This window comes from Glycine soja, chromosome 7 (assembly GCF_004193775.1).
Source record: "Glycine soja cultivar W05 chromosome 7, ASM419377v2, whole genome shotgun sequence".
Lineage (NCBI taxonomy): Eukaryota > Viridiplantae > Streptophyta > Magnoliopsida > Fabales > Fabaceae > Glycine > Glycine soja.
The window spans coordinates 8,630,560-8,651,218 of record NC_041008.1 but is presented as its reverse complement, the minus strand read 5'-3'; the positions used below and the strand labels follow the sequence as shown (position 1 = coordinate 8,651,218).

The window sequence follows — 20,659 nt, the reverse complement described above, 5'->3', positions numbered from 1 at the left end:
AGCTCATTGGCTGGAGCTTTGATGTTCATCTTGTTCTCTAAATTCTTATTGGTTGCCTTTCCTTTTATGGGATTTCTAGTGGATCCAACAGGTTATGTGTGAGGGTCTACTAGTGTCAGTGTTGTTGGTGTGTGTTAGAGTAAGACCTTTTTTGTTGTGTTGCAACTGCAATTCAATAATTCCTTTCTGTGGTCCTCACTTCACGTTGCTTTCACTTCGCCTGTGGTTGCCTTCAACTTCTCATTTGTAACGGTGCATTTTCCACCAATAGATGCAGCCCTGTGTTTGAATAATATATGGCTCCGGTTGACTAATTTGGAAGAGTTCAGCTTTAGAATTTGGTACTTTTGTTTCGAGAAATTTCAACCAGAAATAAATTTATGCTTTGTGTTTTGTTATTGAGTGTGTCCAAAATATGGTTAAATTTAGTATGTGTGGATTGAACCTTGTTTTCTCTTTTTTATCTTTACACCGGTGGCTCAAATTTTTCAAACATTAAAGTCCCACCAACCATACCATTATTGGCCAATCACATGATTTTCCAATTTGTGGGCTTTATAAGCATTGATCTTAATTATACATAAATGGGGATGATTTACTTGATTGATGTATATAACCACAACCAAGAGACTGAAATGGATATGTCCTGTCAATGGGTTATACTTATAAATCAATATCTTCACTCAAGTTTCCATACATGAGAGGCAATTTTGATGTGAAAACATATACAAGAGCAATTAGATAGTGAAATTGTAACAAATTAACTACAAATGTGACATTCTAGGAATCAGTCCAAAGAATAGTTTACCATCAAATTTCCTACATTTTATTTGGGCCCATATATAAATTTTCTATTCATCAAAACCACAAATTGCACATAGACACATATAGATGCAGCCAAAAATGTTGCTATTTAATTTTGTACTGGTTGTGCAATACTATGAACAGTGACCAGTCTCTTCCAAGAGCCTCCTTTAGCACCCTTCTACAACTTACCTTTCAATAAATTGCCTGTCACGGGTGCCATGACGATCTTATCCTTTCGTGTAAATTTACAAACAAAAGGGAGGGAAAAAGGAGACACAGACAGGCACAGAGGGAACAAACTTTGGTGCTACTACACAGTAACTCGGGGTAATATAGAGGGAATCTTAATACAATGTCAATTTGATGATGATTTAATGAAATCTTCAAGAGTTTGATGGAACAATAAGAGCAAGCTAACTTATGACACCTGTTGTGTGTAATGAGATATGAATGTAACAGATCGATCAGATATGTTTTGTAGATTTATAACGGGATCCCAGGATATCCATGATAAATTTGTTGCCGATAATCACGGTGAATATATGTAAGTGATAAAATGTTTGTATGTTATTTATTTATACTTAAATTAATTTCTCATTCTCTCAATTTTTTCATATTCTAATTTTAATCTCTCAAAATAAATTTATTATTCTTAAATTTTTATTAATATTTTTTTTATATTTTTAGTTCCTATAAAAATGTTTGTTTATTTTTAATCTCTCATTTATTTTTGTTCAATTTTTTTGTTTATACAATTTCGAAAGATGAAAGAAAAGCAATACACACTTTTAACACTCACTCACCGCGCAAAACAAATTGTATAAACATTCCAAACTCCTCAGTGAGAAAAGTAATACACACTAAAACACAGGGAATAAGACACAATCTAGGACCGATTTAGGTTATCTATTCACTAATACGAACTTCAATGATATGCATATTTGTTGCCTTGTTGGTAAAGGCGCGCTTCCTTCCAACTTTGCTTCCATACACGATGAGCCAAACCTCTTTTTCCAACGCCTGGAACCGATGTAGTCATTTAATATGAGTCTGAGCAAAAACAGAAGGAAATAAGAGTAACGTTATGAGCAAGTATATGTCAAGAAACATTCACTTAGTATAATTTTTTCGATTCTCCTAGCCTAGTATGCTCCCGAGAGTGTGTGAAAGGAATGTCCAAGACATTTCTCACAATGTACATGTCCCTCTTATTTTCTTCTACTGAGACTTTTAAATTTTCCGATAATGATGTGATGTGTGTAATTATCTGGTGTGAAGGTGACATGTTTTCTTTCTATATTACTTTTTTTTGTTCAGAATAATATATATGACGTTTTGGAAAGAAAAAAAATTCATTTTAAAATATGTGTCGTTTTATAAAATTAATGTTATATTAAGATTATATTTTTAATAGTTTTTTATTAGTTAAAAAATTTATTTGATTATTGAGTAAATAATTTTTTTTAATAATTTTTTAATATTACTTCAAATAATATTTTTTTAAAACTCTAACTTATCACTTCTAATTTTTTATATTTTCTTTTATTTTTATCCTCAACATATTTATTTAATTTCCTTATTACTATTTTTAAATAACTCATCATTTAATTGTTTTAATTTTATTTTACATTTTTCAACTTTTGAATTTTTTGTCAGTTTTTTAACTAATTTTATTAAACATAAATTAGATACTTTTTTTCAAAAATATCTTAATAAATACTTAGTGAGACTAATACATAAAAAGAATTAATGAATCATTAATTAGAAAAATAAAAAATATATTACACAATCATATAAAAAAAATTGATATTATGAAACTAAAAGATTACTATATAACAAATTTCACATCACACTTTTAAATTTGATAATAATCACTCATAGATTGAAATGATGTATATTCAATATAATTATAAAAAAACAATATTTTATAATAAATAATAAATTCATTTGACACAGTAATTATTCACTTCAATTTTTTAAATCTAATATTGAAATGGTAAAATAAATTTGTGTAGTAATATGATAAATATAAGAAAAATACAAAATTATCATGGTCTGATATTTATTTTTTAATAATTAAATTTTCTTGTATTATTAGTGTAAATTTTTTAGATTGCTAACCAATAAAAAATTATTCCGTTTACTAAAAAAACCAGAAATCATTCCATATATAATATATGTATTTAAAATATAAAATAATTATTATAAAAATTAATAAAATTTGATAATTAATGATTAAATGAGTGTGAAAAAACTTTACACCATATTAATCATTCAAATTAAATTATGATTTTAATGTAATTATAAATTAATTAATAATATAATAGGTGCCTTGAACCGGAGCAACTATGGTGCGGCGCAAGCGTGGGAGGCCTCCACCGGAAACTTCTCCGTCCAAACGGAGAAGAAGACGTTCTCCGTTGGAATGTTGTAAGAGATAGGTTTTCTCTTCCAAAGACTCTTCCAATTGCACGGTCAGAATTTCAAATACAGCATTACATACCTATCTATCTTCTTTTGTAAATAATCATTAATTCGAATTCTATTGTACTTTGAAATTCTGCATTCGCTGCCAATTGTGTTCCGTTTGTGTAATATTGTGTGGAAATGTGAGGAAATAAGAACAGAGAGAGGATTCAAAATTATAGAAAAAGCCCTTTTGGAATATACAAAAAGCCATACAGATACACAATTGATTAAGATAGGTACCAATTGATGGATTCCGATATCAACTTTGTAGAATTGAGGAATTTTATTTGATTTGGTGGAGGGCTTAGGTGAAGGAAGAGACATTTGAATTAATTAATGTTTTGTGGCAATTAGTAAACGCCTAAATGGTATCTTATTTGTGTGTTCTGCGTGGATTCTCTCTATGAATGCTACCTACATGATGATATGGAAAGATATGTAAAATAGCTACCCGTGAATGACACCCTACTGTGTGTCCCCAAGAAGCAATAACTGTCTTCCTAAGTGAATATGAAATCCTAGACCTAGTTGATTTCACATGCCGCCACCGGTCCGCCACCATCTACCTGTTTACAATTGCGGAGTGTGTTCCAGGAGATGGGTTTTCTCTTTGAAAGATTGTTCCAATTGCATCGGTCAGAATTACAAGAAATTTGCATGCTTTTGGAGGAAAAAGATAATTACTTTGAATTCTATTTCACTATGAAATTGTGTATTCAAATGGCATCCAAATTTATCACACATGTGGGTGTGTTTGTTTTGGTGCTTCCGTCTAATTGTGTAGAAAAGTGAATACAATTTGTTGTGGTTATTTTCCTGCCAAGGAAAAGGTTAGCATTTTAGTTTTACATACATTTCTCTGGTAGAGATTGTCACCAAATGTAAAAAGTGGAGAATTTAATCGCCAGATGCCATTCTACATATTCAAATACATTTTGGTCAGTGCCTTCTCCCAAATTGCAGTTGCTTTAGGAGGAGGGATGGTATATTTATCAACAAAATAAATAAATAGATAAAAATTTGCACAAATGTAAAGAAGATGGAATTTGCTTGCTTACGGGTATTTTTTTTTCTTTTTACATTAACGAACAGTCCATGATGAAGGTAGCTAATACTTTACTCTACATTTGGGTGCCAGTGCCACTGTTAACCTTTTGTCATTTAAACTTTAGATTATATTGTGCTTACCTCATAGTTACTATTTTGAACAATTCCATCCAGATCTGTATTCTAACATTCCACATAGTTTCTTGGAGTGGGAAAGGTGGAAAAGGCTCATACTTGAATAGATTAATAACTATAATGCCAGCATACTGTGTTTCCAGGTAGTTTAATAGTCCTTTCTTTTGTTATACATTGAATAACAGCACTACTTGTTACCTTGTTACAAACATTAAATCATTTCTTATCACTAGGATTTATGCATCTCTATTGAGCTTTGAAAGGTAGAAAAGAGTAGCTAGTGACTCTGATATTCTAAGCATGTTACATAGGATTTGTTGGGATACAAGTTACACTGATGTTAATTCCAGTTGGCTCAAACATCTTAATTTTACCCGATTTTGTATTTATTCCCTGCTTGAAATTGTTAGCTAACTTCGTGCATCGTAGAATTGGATTGTCAAGAATTGCTTTCTCATAAATTTTGTTTCTGAAGGAGGTTGATCATTTTAATGATCTAGATGATCTTTTCCAGAACAGTGGCTTTAAAGGTGTTTACAAGGTATATTACATACCTATTTGAACTATGTATAAGTTGTAAAAGTCCAAATATTTAATCAAGTAACTTATCTGGGTCATTATTTTCATTTGCCACAGGCTCACACAGGAGAAGCACTAAATGGATGTGCTGTATTTTGGAAAGACAATTTGTAGGTTTGCCTTACCCATAAGTAATTGAGTTTTTGTATCCTATATTAATCAATTTATTTAATATCTTACAATGTTGACCTTTGACAATAAGTAAATGATATGCCTAAGTATTCCTTGATGCAACAGAATACCAATAGCTACAAAATGTGCTAATAGAACATAGCAATTGAGAAAATATTCTTTATTTGGCCTAATTAAAGTATAGTTTGGAATGTGAAAGCAGATTCAAGCTTTTGCATCAAGAAGATATAGAGTTTCAAAGATTTGGTATGCGTAACAATGTTGCTCAGCTTTGTGTTTTTGAGGTATTGTTTTCTATTTTTCTAAGTTGTTTCCCTCCTATGTTTTATATTTGCTCTGTTGCCTTTTATTAGAAGAATTTATGATCTGTGATGCATATTTTTACCCTTGCTCTTAAAGTCTGTTTTACCTCCTGTATACTATGCCTACATGAGTTCTCGCTGCAATGAAACCTATTGTTTTAGGTTTTGGTTTTATATCTTATTACTCTTTATTTCATTATCAATGTACAGGCAAACCATGAAAAAAAAGAATCTGACGCATGTAACCTAACATCAATGTAAGTTTTAGATGTCTAAAATGGGTAGTATGAACACAATTGTTTGTTGTCTTTGACATATCTTTTGTATAACACTTGGAAAGTGTTTCCATTTCATTACCCTGGAATGGTTACTATTTACTAATGTATACCATTTTACTAGTTTCTATTATTTCCTACTCTTCTTAAAACCTTTATGTTATCTCTAATTTTTAGCAACAAAGCTAGTTTAAAACTGAAAATTTTGGAAAGAATAATGTATACACATAATACACTCATGTATTCCCATTTGCTTACACACACATACACATGGTGCCTATTTCATGGCCAATGATTTTCGTAATTTGATCTACATCTATAGAGCACCATCCACCGGAAAAAGAAGATTTGTAGTAGGAAATATACATGTGTTGTTCAACCCAAATTGTGGTGACATCAAACTGGGCCAGGTACTTCTTGAATTTTCTTAACTAGATGGGTAGCATTATGCTGATTTTGCATGTGTAGGCATTTGTGTTTGTGTATGTGATTCATTTTCTTTTTTTTAATAGTATTTTTTTCTTGGGCTAGGGTTGGTGCAAAGCGTTTTACCTCACTCAAACAAAATGCATTTAATTCTCCATAGTTAATTAAGTTGTCTAATCTATTTTACTGATTCTGGGAACTTGCTACATGACATAATGGATAGGTCAGACTTTTACTTGATAAAGCATACAAGTTGTCACAAGAATGGGGCAACATTCCTGTTATTATTGCTGGGGATTTAAATAGTGTTCCACAGGTATGGTATTGCTTTATACTTAGCGATTGGTCAATTTCAGATTAGTTATCTGTGATCTAATATTGCTTCTGTTTTTTTCATCTCACACTATCAGTGCCATATATAAATTTCTGTCTTCATCAAAGGTGAGTTTTGCATCTCCTTGTCATTGTATACTCTCAAGCCTTTTTGCTTATTGTTGTGCTGTATCTGAGAAATTTGACTGTATGCTGAATCTCAGACCTTGAGTAAGTAATTTATCTGTGTTTGGATTACAGATAATGGGCTGAACAAAAAGGAATGAGGGAAAGGGGAACTAATTCCCTTGTTTGGGAGTTTGAAAATAGGTAGGATGTAAAAGGAATTCAAGAGCATCTATTCACCCTTTGTTCCTTTCAAAAACTCAATGTTTGTTACCCTGAAAATTGGTTGGAATTGGAGGAAATCAAAGGTTTCTTGCCCTTAATAATCTTACGAACAAAGGGAAAGTTAGCTTTGTTCCACTCCTTACCCTGCCTGTCCAATTTATCCCTACTTGTCCCATTCCATTCTATTATCCAAACACTGTTAGAGGTGGGGCTTGTTCTTTGAGGGGAGAAGGCCATTAATGAGTATTCAGTGTTTATAAGTATTGCTCCATTTATTGCAGTTAGACATCCAATTACATGATCGCAGAAAAATGTCAGGACATCTTGAAATCCAGACTAACAGAGTCTTCAGATCATAGATTGGTGATGATGCTAGGTTGTTTTTTAGTCTTTGCTAAGTCTTTTTTTTTCGGTTACTATCTGTTATAACTTCCCCTCCCGCTCCTCCTAATGAGCAAGGCAACCATCAATTATGAAACAGATTCACGATCATTTATTTGCAAGACTGTAGATTATTGTTGATTGTTGATATTTATAATGTGCTTTTTTATTGCTCTAAATGATAGTGTGTGCTTGTTTTACTTGAATCTCACTTTTCAATGCACATTCAACTGAACTCTACACTCAAGGAGGACTGATGCTCAACTTAACATGATGACAATTCAAACATGCCTATAATGATAGTATTGCCTTTATTGTTGTTGATTATTTCCTTGGTTATGCATTAAATTTTGGTTGTAATCTACGCATAATTAGGGTAGAACATCTTGTTGATTTTGTAATTTTCTTTCCCTAATCATGAGATTCTGTTTGTACCATATTTCAATATAACTGATAGAGCTGAGAGCTCTCCTCCCAAGCAAGATTCACTCAAAACTAGTTTCTTGCCTGTGTTTCAAGTATATTATTATTATTATTATTATTATTTGTCCAATTTTAGAGGGAAAGGTTGCCTTTGTTGATTATGTCAAATTTTAGGTATTTGGTATTCTGTATTAATTATTTGAGTATCTGGTGCAGCATTTCAATGTCTGTTTTGAGACAATTGTACAGATGGAGTGTGGAAGAACTAAGACTTGCGTCTGGGGAAGAAGGAGTAACTCGTCTTCAGCACCAGCTCAAACTCTGTGGTGCTTATAGTGGTGTTCCTGTATGCTGTATTCCCAAGTCTACTCCAACATCAATAAAATTGTTAAATCAAATATTTCTGCAACTTCTTTGTGATTGTGATATAAAGATTGTCCATGAAATATTGATATGGGAAAAACTCTAGAATTTTTTCGTTGGATATTCAAACAGTTGTGATATTTCCCTTTCCCCCTTGATATTCATAAAGTTCATATGGTTGTGGTTGTGGCTGCAGGGAAACCATAGAACGAGAGATGATATTGAGGAGCCCTTGGCAACATCATACCACTCCAAGTTCATGGGAACTGTTGATTATATCTGGTAATTATATTGTTTCACACTAAGCATAAAAAAATTGCATTTACAATTTGTGCTAGTTGTTACTGATGTCATTGGTAAGCAGGCATTCTGAGGATCTTATTCCTGTTAGAGTTCTTGAAACCTTGCCCATTGATACTCTTAGAAGATCTAGAGGACTCCCTAGTGAGGTAATCTACTTAAATCTAGTTCTTGAAACCTTGACTATTGATGTGCTTATGTATTTTGTTCCACTGTGGATTTGGATTATCAATATCTTTATGATTCTTTTCTTGACTTGTAGAAATGGGGAAGTGATCACTTAGCTGTTGTATGTGAAGTTGCTTTTGCAAACAACGGCAATGTATCCTGATGGCTTCATTATGCAATTCCAACCCCGTGCTGAATGATCTCATTCTTAAAATCATTTACAAAGAGTATGTATGAGGTCTGAGCTTTAAGCTGATCAACAAATATGGAGATTTAGGAGAGTCAAAACATTGCCACTGTGCAGATCTCATTGAATCATACCATTGATGTCCACTTCTATCCCTTTCAAGATTTCCTACTCTGCTGATTCCTCTTGTGGTATAGGAGCATGATGAGATCTAACTATGAATTGCACCTGATAAACATCACGTTGCAACAGATGTGCAAACTCTCCTTTCTAGCTGTGATGTTGCTTGGAACATGGAATTGCTTTAAAATTTATCAAGCACTTTCTGCATAGTGAGCATGCTAGGTAACCTCTCATTACGAGGTTCAGAGAGTAGTTGATGTATATCTAAAATATTATGATATTCCAAGACAAATTGGCTGCCACTGTCACCAATTTTTTATGGAGTTCTATGCAGCACCTTCAAACAGAAACTCCAATTCTCCAATTCATGAGATATTGCTTTTTACGTCCCTCATCTCCCCTCCTATCCTTCAAATAATTATACATTGCATTATTCCTGTTTAGGTCTAACGCCCCTAGTTACACACTACAGCTCCTAATTATACTTAAAAGTTTAGTCATATCATGTTGGTTTCTTTTTTGTTAACACAAGTTTTAGTTAACGGCTTAGGCTTTGTTTATCGGTTGAGTTATTACCCGTGTATTAGAAAATTTGAAAGATTTTTTTTTCATTAGACTATTTTAACAAAAACCAAGCACAAACTCGTTATAAGACTACGTGATTTGATTCAACCAAAATATGTATCTTATTGTGCATTTATATCCTATACGTCCTATTTTGCATCATGTACCTTCCAAAAGACTCCAGCGGATAAAAATATCCCTTTACCAAGTATCCTCATTCTAGAACGACTATTATGAAATAAGATGCTTTTTTGAAATATAATTTTTCATATTTTGAAATATCTATTTCAAAGTAAGTTATCAAAGTGTTTATTCTATTTTGGAATATGAAAAATAATATTTTGAAAGAGTATCCTATTTTGAAATAGAATACATTTTCGGAATATAATTTTTGTATTCTGAAATAACTATTTTAGAATGTAGGTTTTTGTATTCCATAATAGTTATTCTAGAAACATGTCCTATTATGAAATAATCATTTCAGATAGGAGGCACGATCCCTCTTCCCTCCTTCAAAGTCGAACTTGTACCACTAAGCCACCGTCCATCATGTGTCACATCTACACTTTCGCGTCACTGTGCACCACCTTCTCGCATCAACCTAGGGTTGCCATGTGGAACGATAGGGAAGGTTCGAACGACAACATTTTTTGTGTAGTCGAAGAGAAGGGCTCTATTGCTGACGAAGATGAAGAGGGTGGAGTCCACGTTGGGGAGGAGGTGGTTGGTGGAGTACTTGCGGTGGGCAGAGGGGAGTTCGAGCCAATCGCAAGTGACAACGGTGGTGGGGCGGGGGAGAAGGTGTTGACTTTGTTTTTGTCATCAACAGGGGTGGGGCATGGGCGGCACCGCATTCATATTCCAGAAGAGAGGGTGTTTGCGCGGGGTAGGGAAGAGGGAGAGGAGGTGTTAGGGCTAAGGGTGTTTTTGACCATTTAGGCTTTTTGGAAGGTGTAAGATTCATATTGGAGGTGCATGATATAAATGTCATCTCATTGTCTGCTACTGGAGTCCCCTCCAAACAGGAGGAAAAAAAACTAATGAACATTGGATCCATGTAGGTTGTTTTATCTCATATGCTACTTATCCAATTGCAAGAGATTTTATGAGAATCCACACCATTGTGTAGATTGTCATTGTCAGCCACCCCAAGAGCAAGGCAGGAATGAACGGGAATATTTTCAAATGGTTCTTCTTAATTAATCTTTTTCATGTTTCGTGAAAGGGGAAAATAGTTGCTAAAAATTTTCATGAGGGGAACATTTATTCCTTGTGATTGTAATGCTTTTGCTTTTTCCTTTACTTTGGCATTTTCTTTTTGTTTTGATTTTCCATGCATTAACAGTAGCCAAAACCAAATAAAGTACAGTTTGGAGCAATGTATTTTCAAAGTGTACATAATAAGAAGAAAGAAGGAAAAGATTGAAGACGTGAGGACACAGTTTGAAGAAAGTATGAAACAATTTTAGTTTCTTGACAAGAGAACAAAGCCTCTACAATTGAATGCAACATGCTTAAACTCATTTGGTTGCCTATATACTTTGTAATAATTGTACCACTAGTTTCACCAACTTAACTACAAAATTTAGGAACATTCCCAATTTAGAGTTTCATCAATCCAAGCTAACTCTTCAAAAGCACTGTCTACAGGGGGAAGGGTGGTGCCCTCCCCATGTTCCACATTCCACACAGAACCACCTTTCATGTCATTGTCCAAGAAATTATAAAAGTCATTACCAAGCAGCATTGTCTCTTTCTCTATTTCATCCAAATAGAAATCATCACGACCAGCCAATGATGCCACAACTGGCTCCTCTAGCAAATGCAAAATTGAATTGTCTTCACTATAAACTGGTTCCACATCAATGCCTCCTCCTTCACCATTTGTTTCCACATTTGCCTTTTCTTTGACTGAGCCATTAAGGTCATTAACATCTAGTGGAGCTTTTGTAGTGCTGACATCAAGCACTGATGACGGAGATGGATGAAACAATACTTCTTTTTCTTTGGAACTTTCACAAGCCAATGCATCCCTTTTGCTCAAAGCCAACAAAGAGCTGTCAAACTCATTCCTCTTTCTCTCATATGCCACAACAGCCTCTTCTTCAGTATCAAAAGTACCAAGCCACATTCTGACCCCTCGAATAGGGTCTTTTATTTCTGCTACATATTTCCCCCATTTCCTACGTTGAACTCCTTTGTACATGCTTGATGGTTTCCTGTTCCTCCTACTTGCTTTGATCTTTTCACTATTGACATCTTCTTGTGAAGAATTCTCTTCATGTAATTTGCTTGGCATGCATGGAAGCGAAATTTCCTTGACAACCCGCTTAGAACATCCATTTAACCGATAACCATTGCTCAAAAACTTATCATCTTCTTCACTGGAAGAATCTGTGGCATCAGGGTCAGTGTACACAATTTTAATTTTCCTCAATGTGTTTATGTTTTCTTCTTTGGCTGGAGCTTTCTCTTTTCCTCTCTTACATTCCATTCCTTGTTTCTGAGTTTGCCTAGGAAATGACATTTTTTGAATGAGATCACAAGTATCTTCAACTAAACACAATCTTGGTCAAGCCGAGTAAGATTCGGTGCCAAAACCTGACATTTTAAGCCGGAACCAAAAAAAAACTTAAAGAAAATCTAAATAAACAAGGAAAGATCAAGATTTTTGAGTATCAAGAGAAACACAAAATCTCACAACAGCTATCTCCCTTACTTGTGTCAAGAGCATTAAAGCATTCAAACCCAACATAAGTCCTGCATTTAAGGGTAAAACAATGAACATTTCTTAAGCGAAAAATGATAAAAAAAAATGTAAAACCTGTGTGAGACACTGAATTACAGATACCAAGGTGAACTCACATGCCATTTTGATCTCAATCTCATGTAAAAAGGTTTTGTATCTCTGATCAAGAGACCATAGTTGCATGCAATGGCCAAAGGCTCAAGGAGTGCATGAAAGTAAGCACAACATAGAGAAGACTGCTTCAGAGCTTCACACTAATCAGATTCATGCTGTTTTCTGCAGAAAGCATTTACTTTATAGTGTGGAGGTGAAATGAGGGACGTAGAAACAAAAAAGTAACATATCAATGGCTCTATATTATACTTATTATTTGGGAATTGTGAATTTTGTTTCTTATGGATACAACAAGGAAACCAAATCAGCAGCCAGTGATGACATTATGGAAAGTAACTGATGTTGAATTTGACTGGACAATGATGCTGAAACTTGTTTCTGTTTCTCTGAGTATATTCCCTCCCTCCAGCACTCTCTGTCTTGAATTGTGTCTCTTTATATGTTCTTCACCCTTCAGCTTTTTCCAATTCACCTGAACTCACATCTTTTCAAATGATTGAAACAAATTTTCTCTATAAACAAAATGGTGTAAAATTAGTTAAGATTAAAATGCCAAAAATTATTTAAATTTAAAATAATGTCTTTATAAATATATGTATTTATTGTTATTTCTTCCTTACATGAAAAGTTAGAAAAATGAGGAAAAGGAAAACTAATATCACATGGCCCCTCACACGCTAATTGGTGGACTCCACTAACTTACTTATTCCCGTGCAGTCAAAATCTCAGTCCCTTAGGGCAGAACAATTTTTATTCAATTCACGCGGGGACAACTCAGCTTCAATTCAATTTCAAGACACATTCCTTCTTTGGTTTTTACTTTCTTTTCTGCATTTACAACTGTGCTCTTGACAACTCAGCTTTAAGATCTGGCCTACATTAGCAAAAATGTAACTTAAACAAGTTAATCAAATTTGAATTTAGTTTATATAGAAAGTTGGTGTAAACATTCAATAAAATTTGACTATTTTATCCGTACTTTTTATTCATTAATTAGAATCTCTAGTACTTATGTCCAAAAAAAAAATAGATCTCTGGTCCTCCGGTAGATCATGACATATTTTTATAAACTTTAATTATTTGGATCAGCTATACGACTCATCATTGATCTGAAATGTATTTGATAGAAAAGAAATATACCTGAAAATACATTCTTAGGAATGTTTACACATGTTTCCTAGGAGCAGAGTATTATTGAAACATAAATATCTCAAAACAAGCACCTTTTCATCAAAAATATACAAGGGATCTTCATCATGCTGAACTTTCATGTAAGAGACATAATCCTTGAACTTCATGGAGATCTTCCGGGAACTCCTTTGAGAAATTTTAAATGCTACATTTTCTTAGTTTAGCAACAGCTGATCAGTTGTCCATTTATGCCTGGCAGGCCGTCTATCAGCCAATCCAGTGAGCATAACCTGGAATGCATAATTCATTAAAATTCCATTCCAATAAAAAGAAAACTATTCATAATTGGTAATTCAAAATTGATGAATTTCAAGATATCTAGAACTCATAGCATGACCCACAACTAGAATACTATCATCTGCAAAGGATCCTTTGTTAAGAAGATAATGCATTCTCATCTCCCACTTTCCATCTTTACAAGGAAAAAAAGAAGACTAATAAATTGGACAAAAACAACACCACTACCTAAATATTTCAGAGATTAATAGTAAATGTGCATACATCTATACGACTAGAGGATACTGACATTGTCAGTCACAAGAGCTATGGTATTTCATCTATCTTTTTTTTTGTCTGTGTGAGCATTTAACTTTGTTCATTACTTAATAATTTTTTCTTGGTTTTACACAGGAGGAGATTAAGAAATGAACAAAAGAATAGCTATTGAAGTATGGGTGAAACTGTGGAAGAATATGATGGACTCTTCGTAAAGCCTTAAGCCAGTAAGTCTTTTATTATACCTATCATTTTTTGCATCATATTTGTTTGGTTTGTCCTACTGTTGCTTATGCTATTTTCCTTTAACAGGAATGATGAGTATTTAAAGGTACTACAATTAGGGTTCGATCATGTGGAGAAGATTTTGTTAACAGCAATAAAATTTACTTTAATGATCTCTATTTTAAGAGTTAGTCTCCTTTGGCCTTGGGAATACCTTACTTTCAAGAAGAAGAAAAATACTACAATTCTTGACTTAAGTAAAGGTTTTTTTCTCTTTTTATTCTCTTCTCCAATTTTTATTTTCATTTCTTTTTTATTTCTCCTCATTCTTATGTTGGATATAATGGAGTGAATTTTTTTTATTTAAAACAAACATGTGATTTTTTTTCATCTATATTGTTTTACGATTTTTTTTCATCAGTTTCATTTTTAACATTAACATATTAATATTAAAAAAATAAGTTAAAAAAAAAACAGTTGAATTACACACTTGCACAATTATGGGACCATCATAATATGGGTAGTTTTAAAATCACTTTCAGTTGTAAAATTAAACAATTAACAAACCAAAATGAGTTTTAAAATTTATAAATAAAAAAAGCAATTTTAAAACTGGATTTCGAATTATTTTTTGTTTTATATTTTTTAAAAATATTTTGTGTTTAATTTTAATATATATATATATATATATATATATATTTAAAATTAAAAAACTTACATTTTATAAAATGATTTTGTAAAATGTTTTAAAAAATTAGAGTATTTTAAATTTTTTTCTGTTTTTACTTTCTACTGTTGATTTTTTATATTGTTCTTTAATTTTTACAATTTTTTAAAATTATATTTTCTCCTGATTCTTTTATTTGTGATATTCAAGTGAACCTCTTTTAAAAAACCATTAAAAGGATATATTTTTGTTTCTTATTTTAAAAATTATTTTTTGTTTCAATTTTTTTTTAAAAAAAATGAACGGTTACTAATTATGTGGCCATTATAATTGATGAAGACATATTTAAAATTGACAGTTTTAAATCAATGATTTTACATATGAAACTAAAATGAGTTTTTAAATCACATAATGATCATTTATTATGCATCCAATTATTTGGGTTTGATCGAATTAATGTTGTATTCAGCTTCAAATATTTTTGGCTTGTAGTCTTATAGGTGTGCTAAATATAATTGAGTGTTAAAACTTCATGTAAAAAAAAAAATTGTGCTAAACCTGATGGTGACTTCTAAAAAAAAAACAAGTCATGTTTATTAGGAAGATTTTCTAATTTTTCTTCTAAAATTTGTGGTTGACTATGTTCTAAAATTTTGCTGACCGAGTATTTTAAAATACTTGAAGATGTTCATTTGCTGATTAATTTCTATGGTTATGTAAGTTACAATCGAGATAGAAGCTATCAACAAGTGAACAATACATGAAGTTATTTATAGTATGATTATTGCAACTGATATTTTGTTAAATTTAGGTTGTTATGTTATCTATCACTTTCAATTATATATTTGTACTATATTTTGCTTTTGATTTTTTTTTTAAGATCTTTTGATTTTAGTTCCATGTAAACCTTAAAATTCATTATTACAGTAACTTTTTTATTTTCATATTACTTTCTCTCGTAACTTTATGGTATGGAAGATGAATAATATCACTTCTTGGATTTATTATTTTGTATATATTTAATATATATTTATTAATATGTCATGAGTGGATAGTGCAAATGGGATAATAGAATGCTGAGAATTCTATGATATTTATATATTCAATGATTCCATTTCATTTTCAATTTATGTTAAAAATTCTGTTAGATTTAAATAATATAACTAATTTCTTAATAAGTGAAGGATTTCAACTATAAAAAAATGAGTGAGGAATTTGTTTTAAGAGAAAAATAAACTTTTTAATTAGTATTTAAAAAATGGAAAATTAAATTGTTGATCTACATCAAATTAACTATCTATCAAATTAATTCTTAAGTTAATATAAAACATAAAAATAAAAGGAATGTGTCACTAAATCATCACAGCTTAATTATTTTATTAGACAAAAAAATTAAATATAAAATTGTTAATTAATTTTATTTTTATTTATTGTATTTCAATGCTTAAAAATAGAAATAAAAAATAAAGAAAATCAATTTCATTTTCAAATTAAAAACCAGATAAAATTAAGGTGATATTTGTGATTAAAAATAGATTTTCAGATCCTTAATTTGTTATGCAGAGAATAAAACTAAAATACCAATTTATTCATAATATTTTTAAATTATTTTGTTTTCCTCTTTCCTTTAACATTATTCAGAAAAAAAATAAGTATTTCATTTTTTTCTCATTATTATTGATTCAAAATTATTCCATAATTAAAAATTAAAAAATTAAACACAAATAAATATACACATACATGCTTTGTTCATTTCTTGAATTCTTGTAATGTCAATTAAGAGATACGGCTATCTTTCAAATGTTGTAAAATTAAAATAAAAAAAAAAATCTATATGATTAGAATATGACTCTCAATAATGAACAAAAATAAAATTATCATAGGATCATAAATAGTTAAGACAAAAGAAGTAATATATATATATATATATATATATATATATATATATATATACACGTACATGTCTTCATGAGACGGTGTTCTCGAGTTATGCCGGAAATCAATTTTTGCTACGGCGTGCGGTGGTCGGAGAGTAGAAAGGAAGAACAAGAATAAGGGTTTCAGGTCTTGTATTCTCCCAAATTGGATTCAAATATGAGTGTAAAAGGGCACAAAAACAACACAAGACAACCCAGACTATGAGGTAACCATTTCTCAAAGGTTTTTCTCCGGTCGCCGCCGCACCGCCGCGCCGTTAAGACGAAGAGTAGAAGACGGGAATAAGAAGGTTTTACAGAGTTCCCTTCCCTTCAAAGCCTTTCTTCGACCCATATTCACTCTTTCAAGCGCAACGACACGATAAATATAATCAGAATCATTCCAATTGCGAAATCGAAACTCATTGAATCGTATCGTATTGTATCGCACGATAATTTGGTTCCTTTGCTTTCTCTGAATTGAGAGATGGGAAAAGCAAGGGACAGGACCGAAGATTTCAAAGACGCCGTGCGCCACACCGCTCGCTCTTTGGGCTACGATGAGGTTTCTTTTCTTCTCAATTTCTATTTCATGATCCTCATAATTCAATTTATTTTTTGTGGAAATGTCACTCTTTGGATCGACTAATTAGGGTTTCTGGATCAATGAGCATTGAATTGTTTTTTTAGTCTCATTGTGATTATTCGTTTGGCAGGCTAAATTGGCGTCCGTTATGGCTTCTTTCATTATTCATAAACCGCCGCAAAAGTCCCCGTTTTCCAAAGCTGCATTGAAGACGGTATACTCGGCTTTCGCATTGTTCTTTTTAGTGAGCTATGATTATGTTTGTGCTTTGTGTTGTGTCGTGCTAGTTTTATGTAATGTGGCATTTTTTTCTCTTTGTTTATAGTTGGAGAGTATTGGAGAGCTGGATCAGTTTTTGTTGAAGCACAGAAAGGACTACACGGATCTGCATCGCACAACTGAAAAGGAGAGAGATAGCATTGAGCATGAAGTAAGCCGGGGACACTTGTTTTGAAAGTATTTTGGTGTCATACTTGATAATTGGAAAATAGTACTTTTTGATATACTGCTATCGATATTAGATCAGATTGGTTCACTTGATTTTATGCTAGATGTTGTTGACTGACGTTGATGCTTTACAGCTTTCTCACTACTGTGTAGTATATGATTAGACATGGGTTTTTTTACTTAGGCTGCCTAGTGATTTGGTCTGTGTGAAGTCCTTTGTCTAGGGAGAGAAACAACCGATTGAAAGATAAATTAGCAAGAAACTGATAAAGGAGCAAGTGATGGAAAGAGAGAAGAGATTAAGATAAAAAATGGAAGGACAGGGAGAGAACACCTTCTCGAGGCTAAAATGCTGAATCCAAGGCTTGGTTTTCTCTCAGATAATCCCACTTCTATAAACATGTCCCCCCATTATTAACTATCACCTCAACATTCTATCTGCTTGCCAGCTCAGACTAACTAACTTCCCTAACAGCTGTCTAACAGTTTCTCTAGTTTGATCCTTCACACATACAACTTCCAGATCCTCACTTCATTACGCTGGGGGCTAACATGTTATTAAATTATGGTCTTTCTTAGGCTGGTATTAATTTATGCTTTCACTGCTAGCACCATCATCATTAAATACCATTGTTTCTCTCACTTTACTTCCATCCAGAGGGATTCCCACAAATCAGTCAAAAGTTTAACTTTCATAGGCTGTTTGGTTTTTATTTTTGTTGTTCAGTCCAATGTCACTCAAAAGTCACAACTCACAACAATGTATAAGTAGAACTTATTTTAAGCCTGCCAAGTGATTTGGGCTTCAGCTACTTATATGTCATTTCTATTAGCCTCCTCTCTTTATGGGCCAAGAAGAATTGTTATCCTGTTATTGTATAGCATCCTTGAAAAGTTGTACAGAGTTTTGCTGATGACTTAATAATCACTTTGGTGCAGGTTAGTACTTTTATTAAAACTTGCCAGGAACAAATTGATATTCTTAAGAATAGTATAAATCAAGAGGAGGAAACTTCGAAAGGTTGGCTTGGCATTGCAACCACAAAATCTAATGCCGACATCATTGCCCACAAACATGGGGTGGTAAGGAACTCTGGTGCTTGTTGATTTTCAGTTATTAGTTACTTATGTGGGTCAACAGTTGTATCCTTTTCTAACACCTTAAAAGGAAGATATTTTATCTATTTTTCTTTGTCCATGTTGATCATGAAAATATGAATAACATTTTCTGCAGAGTACTGTTACTCATACTTTTTCTCTAACAACAGGACAACCCAAAAAAAAAAAAAAGAAAGAAAGAAAAACATGATCAGGTTACATAACATATTAGCAACTATGAGACAATCATCTTGATCCCTTATGCACAGTCAATGCTTGATAGTTGATAATGTTATTTCATTGAACTCCTGAATACTAATACATTCATGAATTGAGATGGTTTTTTTTTATTTGTATGCTATGCTAATGTTTAGTTGGCCCCAATTTTAGGTTCTAATTTTAAGTGAGAGGCTCCATTCAGTTACGGCACAGTTTGATCAGCTCAGAGCTGTACGCTTCCAGGATGCTATTAACAAAGCAATACCACGAAGAAAACTTAACCGTGTAGCCAGGAATGATTCTGCAGAAACCTCTAAGTCAAGTGACATGGAGCTCAGAGAACCAGAGGAGTTACGCGCTGAGCCTCTAAGAGTCCAACAGCAACTCTTGGATGATGAAACACGTGCCCTTCAGGTGATAAAAATTGATTTCCTTATGAGTTTATGTAGGAGTTATTCTATCATGTGTCATTTGTTAAATTGAAGGCTATTAGATTCTTATAACTAACCCTTTGCCATTGTTTCTTTTCCTGTAGGTGGAATTGACTAGTCTTCTCGATACAGTTCAAGAAACTGAAACTAAGATGGTGGAGATGTCTGCACTAAATCACCTCATGTCTACACATGTTTTGCATCAAGCTCAGCAAATTGAGCATCTGTATGATCAGGTTATATAACATATTAACATATCATATTCTTCACCCTTGTTCTCCTTTTTTTGTGTGAACATGTTAAGGTTGCCATCTATCATATCTATTTTGCAATCTAAATATTATGCAAATCCCACTTGATAACCCAGTGATCCTAAAAATAAATAATCAGTATTTTATTCACCTAAAAATCCTAGTATCCACATTCTATGTATTAGTAATTCATACTATGAAGGTTTATATTTTTCACAGGTTTCAACATTGTAGTGCAGTAAGTATTGTGCAATTTGTTTAATCTGCACAAAAATAGTTGCATTTCCAATTTCCAAGAAATATAATAGTTCTTCTGCTGCCTTTTACAGGCTGTTGAAGCTACTAACAATGTTGAGCTTGGTAACAAAGAACTCTCACAAGCCATTCAGCGGAATAGCAGCAGCAGGACATTTCTTTTACTATTTCTATTTGTGCTTACTTTTTCAATTCTCTTTCTTGATTGGTATAGTTAAATGCTTTTGGTTTCCTGCTGTCACGGTGTATCCTATAGATACTCTCTGCCCCCCTTTCTCATTTTTCTAGATGCGATGCTTATTGGAGAAAGAATTTTAGTAATCAATTTATGAAGGGAATGACAAAAGAGACATGCCTACTGTTGGGTGGAGGGATGGGAAATCAAAATATCTTATTTGGTTTGCAATTTTGGAGGAGATAAAGGAAAGTGAAGGACTAACATTTCTTCCTTCTTTTCCTTTAAATCAACAGTCTGATGGAAATGTTAAAAGAATTCCTCACTGAACCTGTTATATACCATGCATTTTCATATCTTCTGGAATGAAGTATTTTTACTATCAACTAATTAAGAGATTGAAGTTTCATTATCAATGATTAAAGACTTAAAGTTTTGGTACTTAAAGAAAGAAGACGATGACTTCAAATCCTTTTGAAAATATTGGAAAAGTATA

At 32.5% G+C, this 20,659-nt stretch overlaps 2 protein-coding genes and 1 pseudogene across 2 annotated transcripts; 2 read left to right on the top strand and 1 right to left on the bottom strand.

Moving 5' to 3' along the window:
- The first annotated feature begins 4,184 nt into the window (after positions 1 to 4,184).
- LOC114419787 lies at positions 4,185 to 9,174 on the top strand (annotated as a pseudogene).
- Positions 9,175 to 10,843: 1,669 nt separating this feature from the next.
- Positions 10,844 to 12,601, bottom strand: LOC114417757 (ethylene-responsive transcription factor ERF117-like). The gene has a single exon (XM_028382827.1). It carries the CDS (start codon positions 11,869 to 11,871, stop codon positions 10,930 to 10,932), a length of 942 nt encoding a protein of 313 aa, XP_028238628.1. The 5' UTR covers positions 11,872 to 12,601; the 3' UTR covers positions 10,844 to 10,929.
- Positions 12,602 to 16,752: 4,151 nt separating this feature from the next.
- On the top strand, positions 16,753 to 20,519 carry LOC114418605 (syntaxin-81-like). Its single transcript, XM_028384038.1, has 7 exons — positions 16,753 to 17,266; positions 17,418 to 17,501; positions 17,613 to 17,717; positions 18,674 to 18,817; positions 19,223 to 19,465; positions 19,587 to 19,718; positions 20,063 to 20,519. Exons 1-7 carry the CDS (start codon positions 17,189 to 17,191, stop codon positions 20,204 to 20,206), a joined length of 930 nt encoding a protein of 309 aa, XP_028239839.1. The 5' UTR covers positions 16,753 to 17,188; the 3' UTR covers positions 20,207 to 20,519.
- Positions 20,520 to 20,659: the final 140 nt, after the last annotated feature.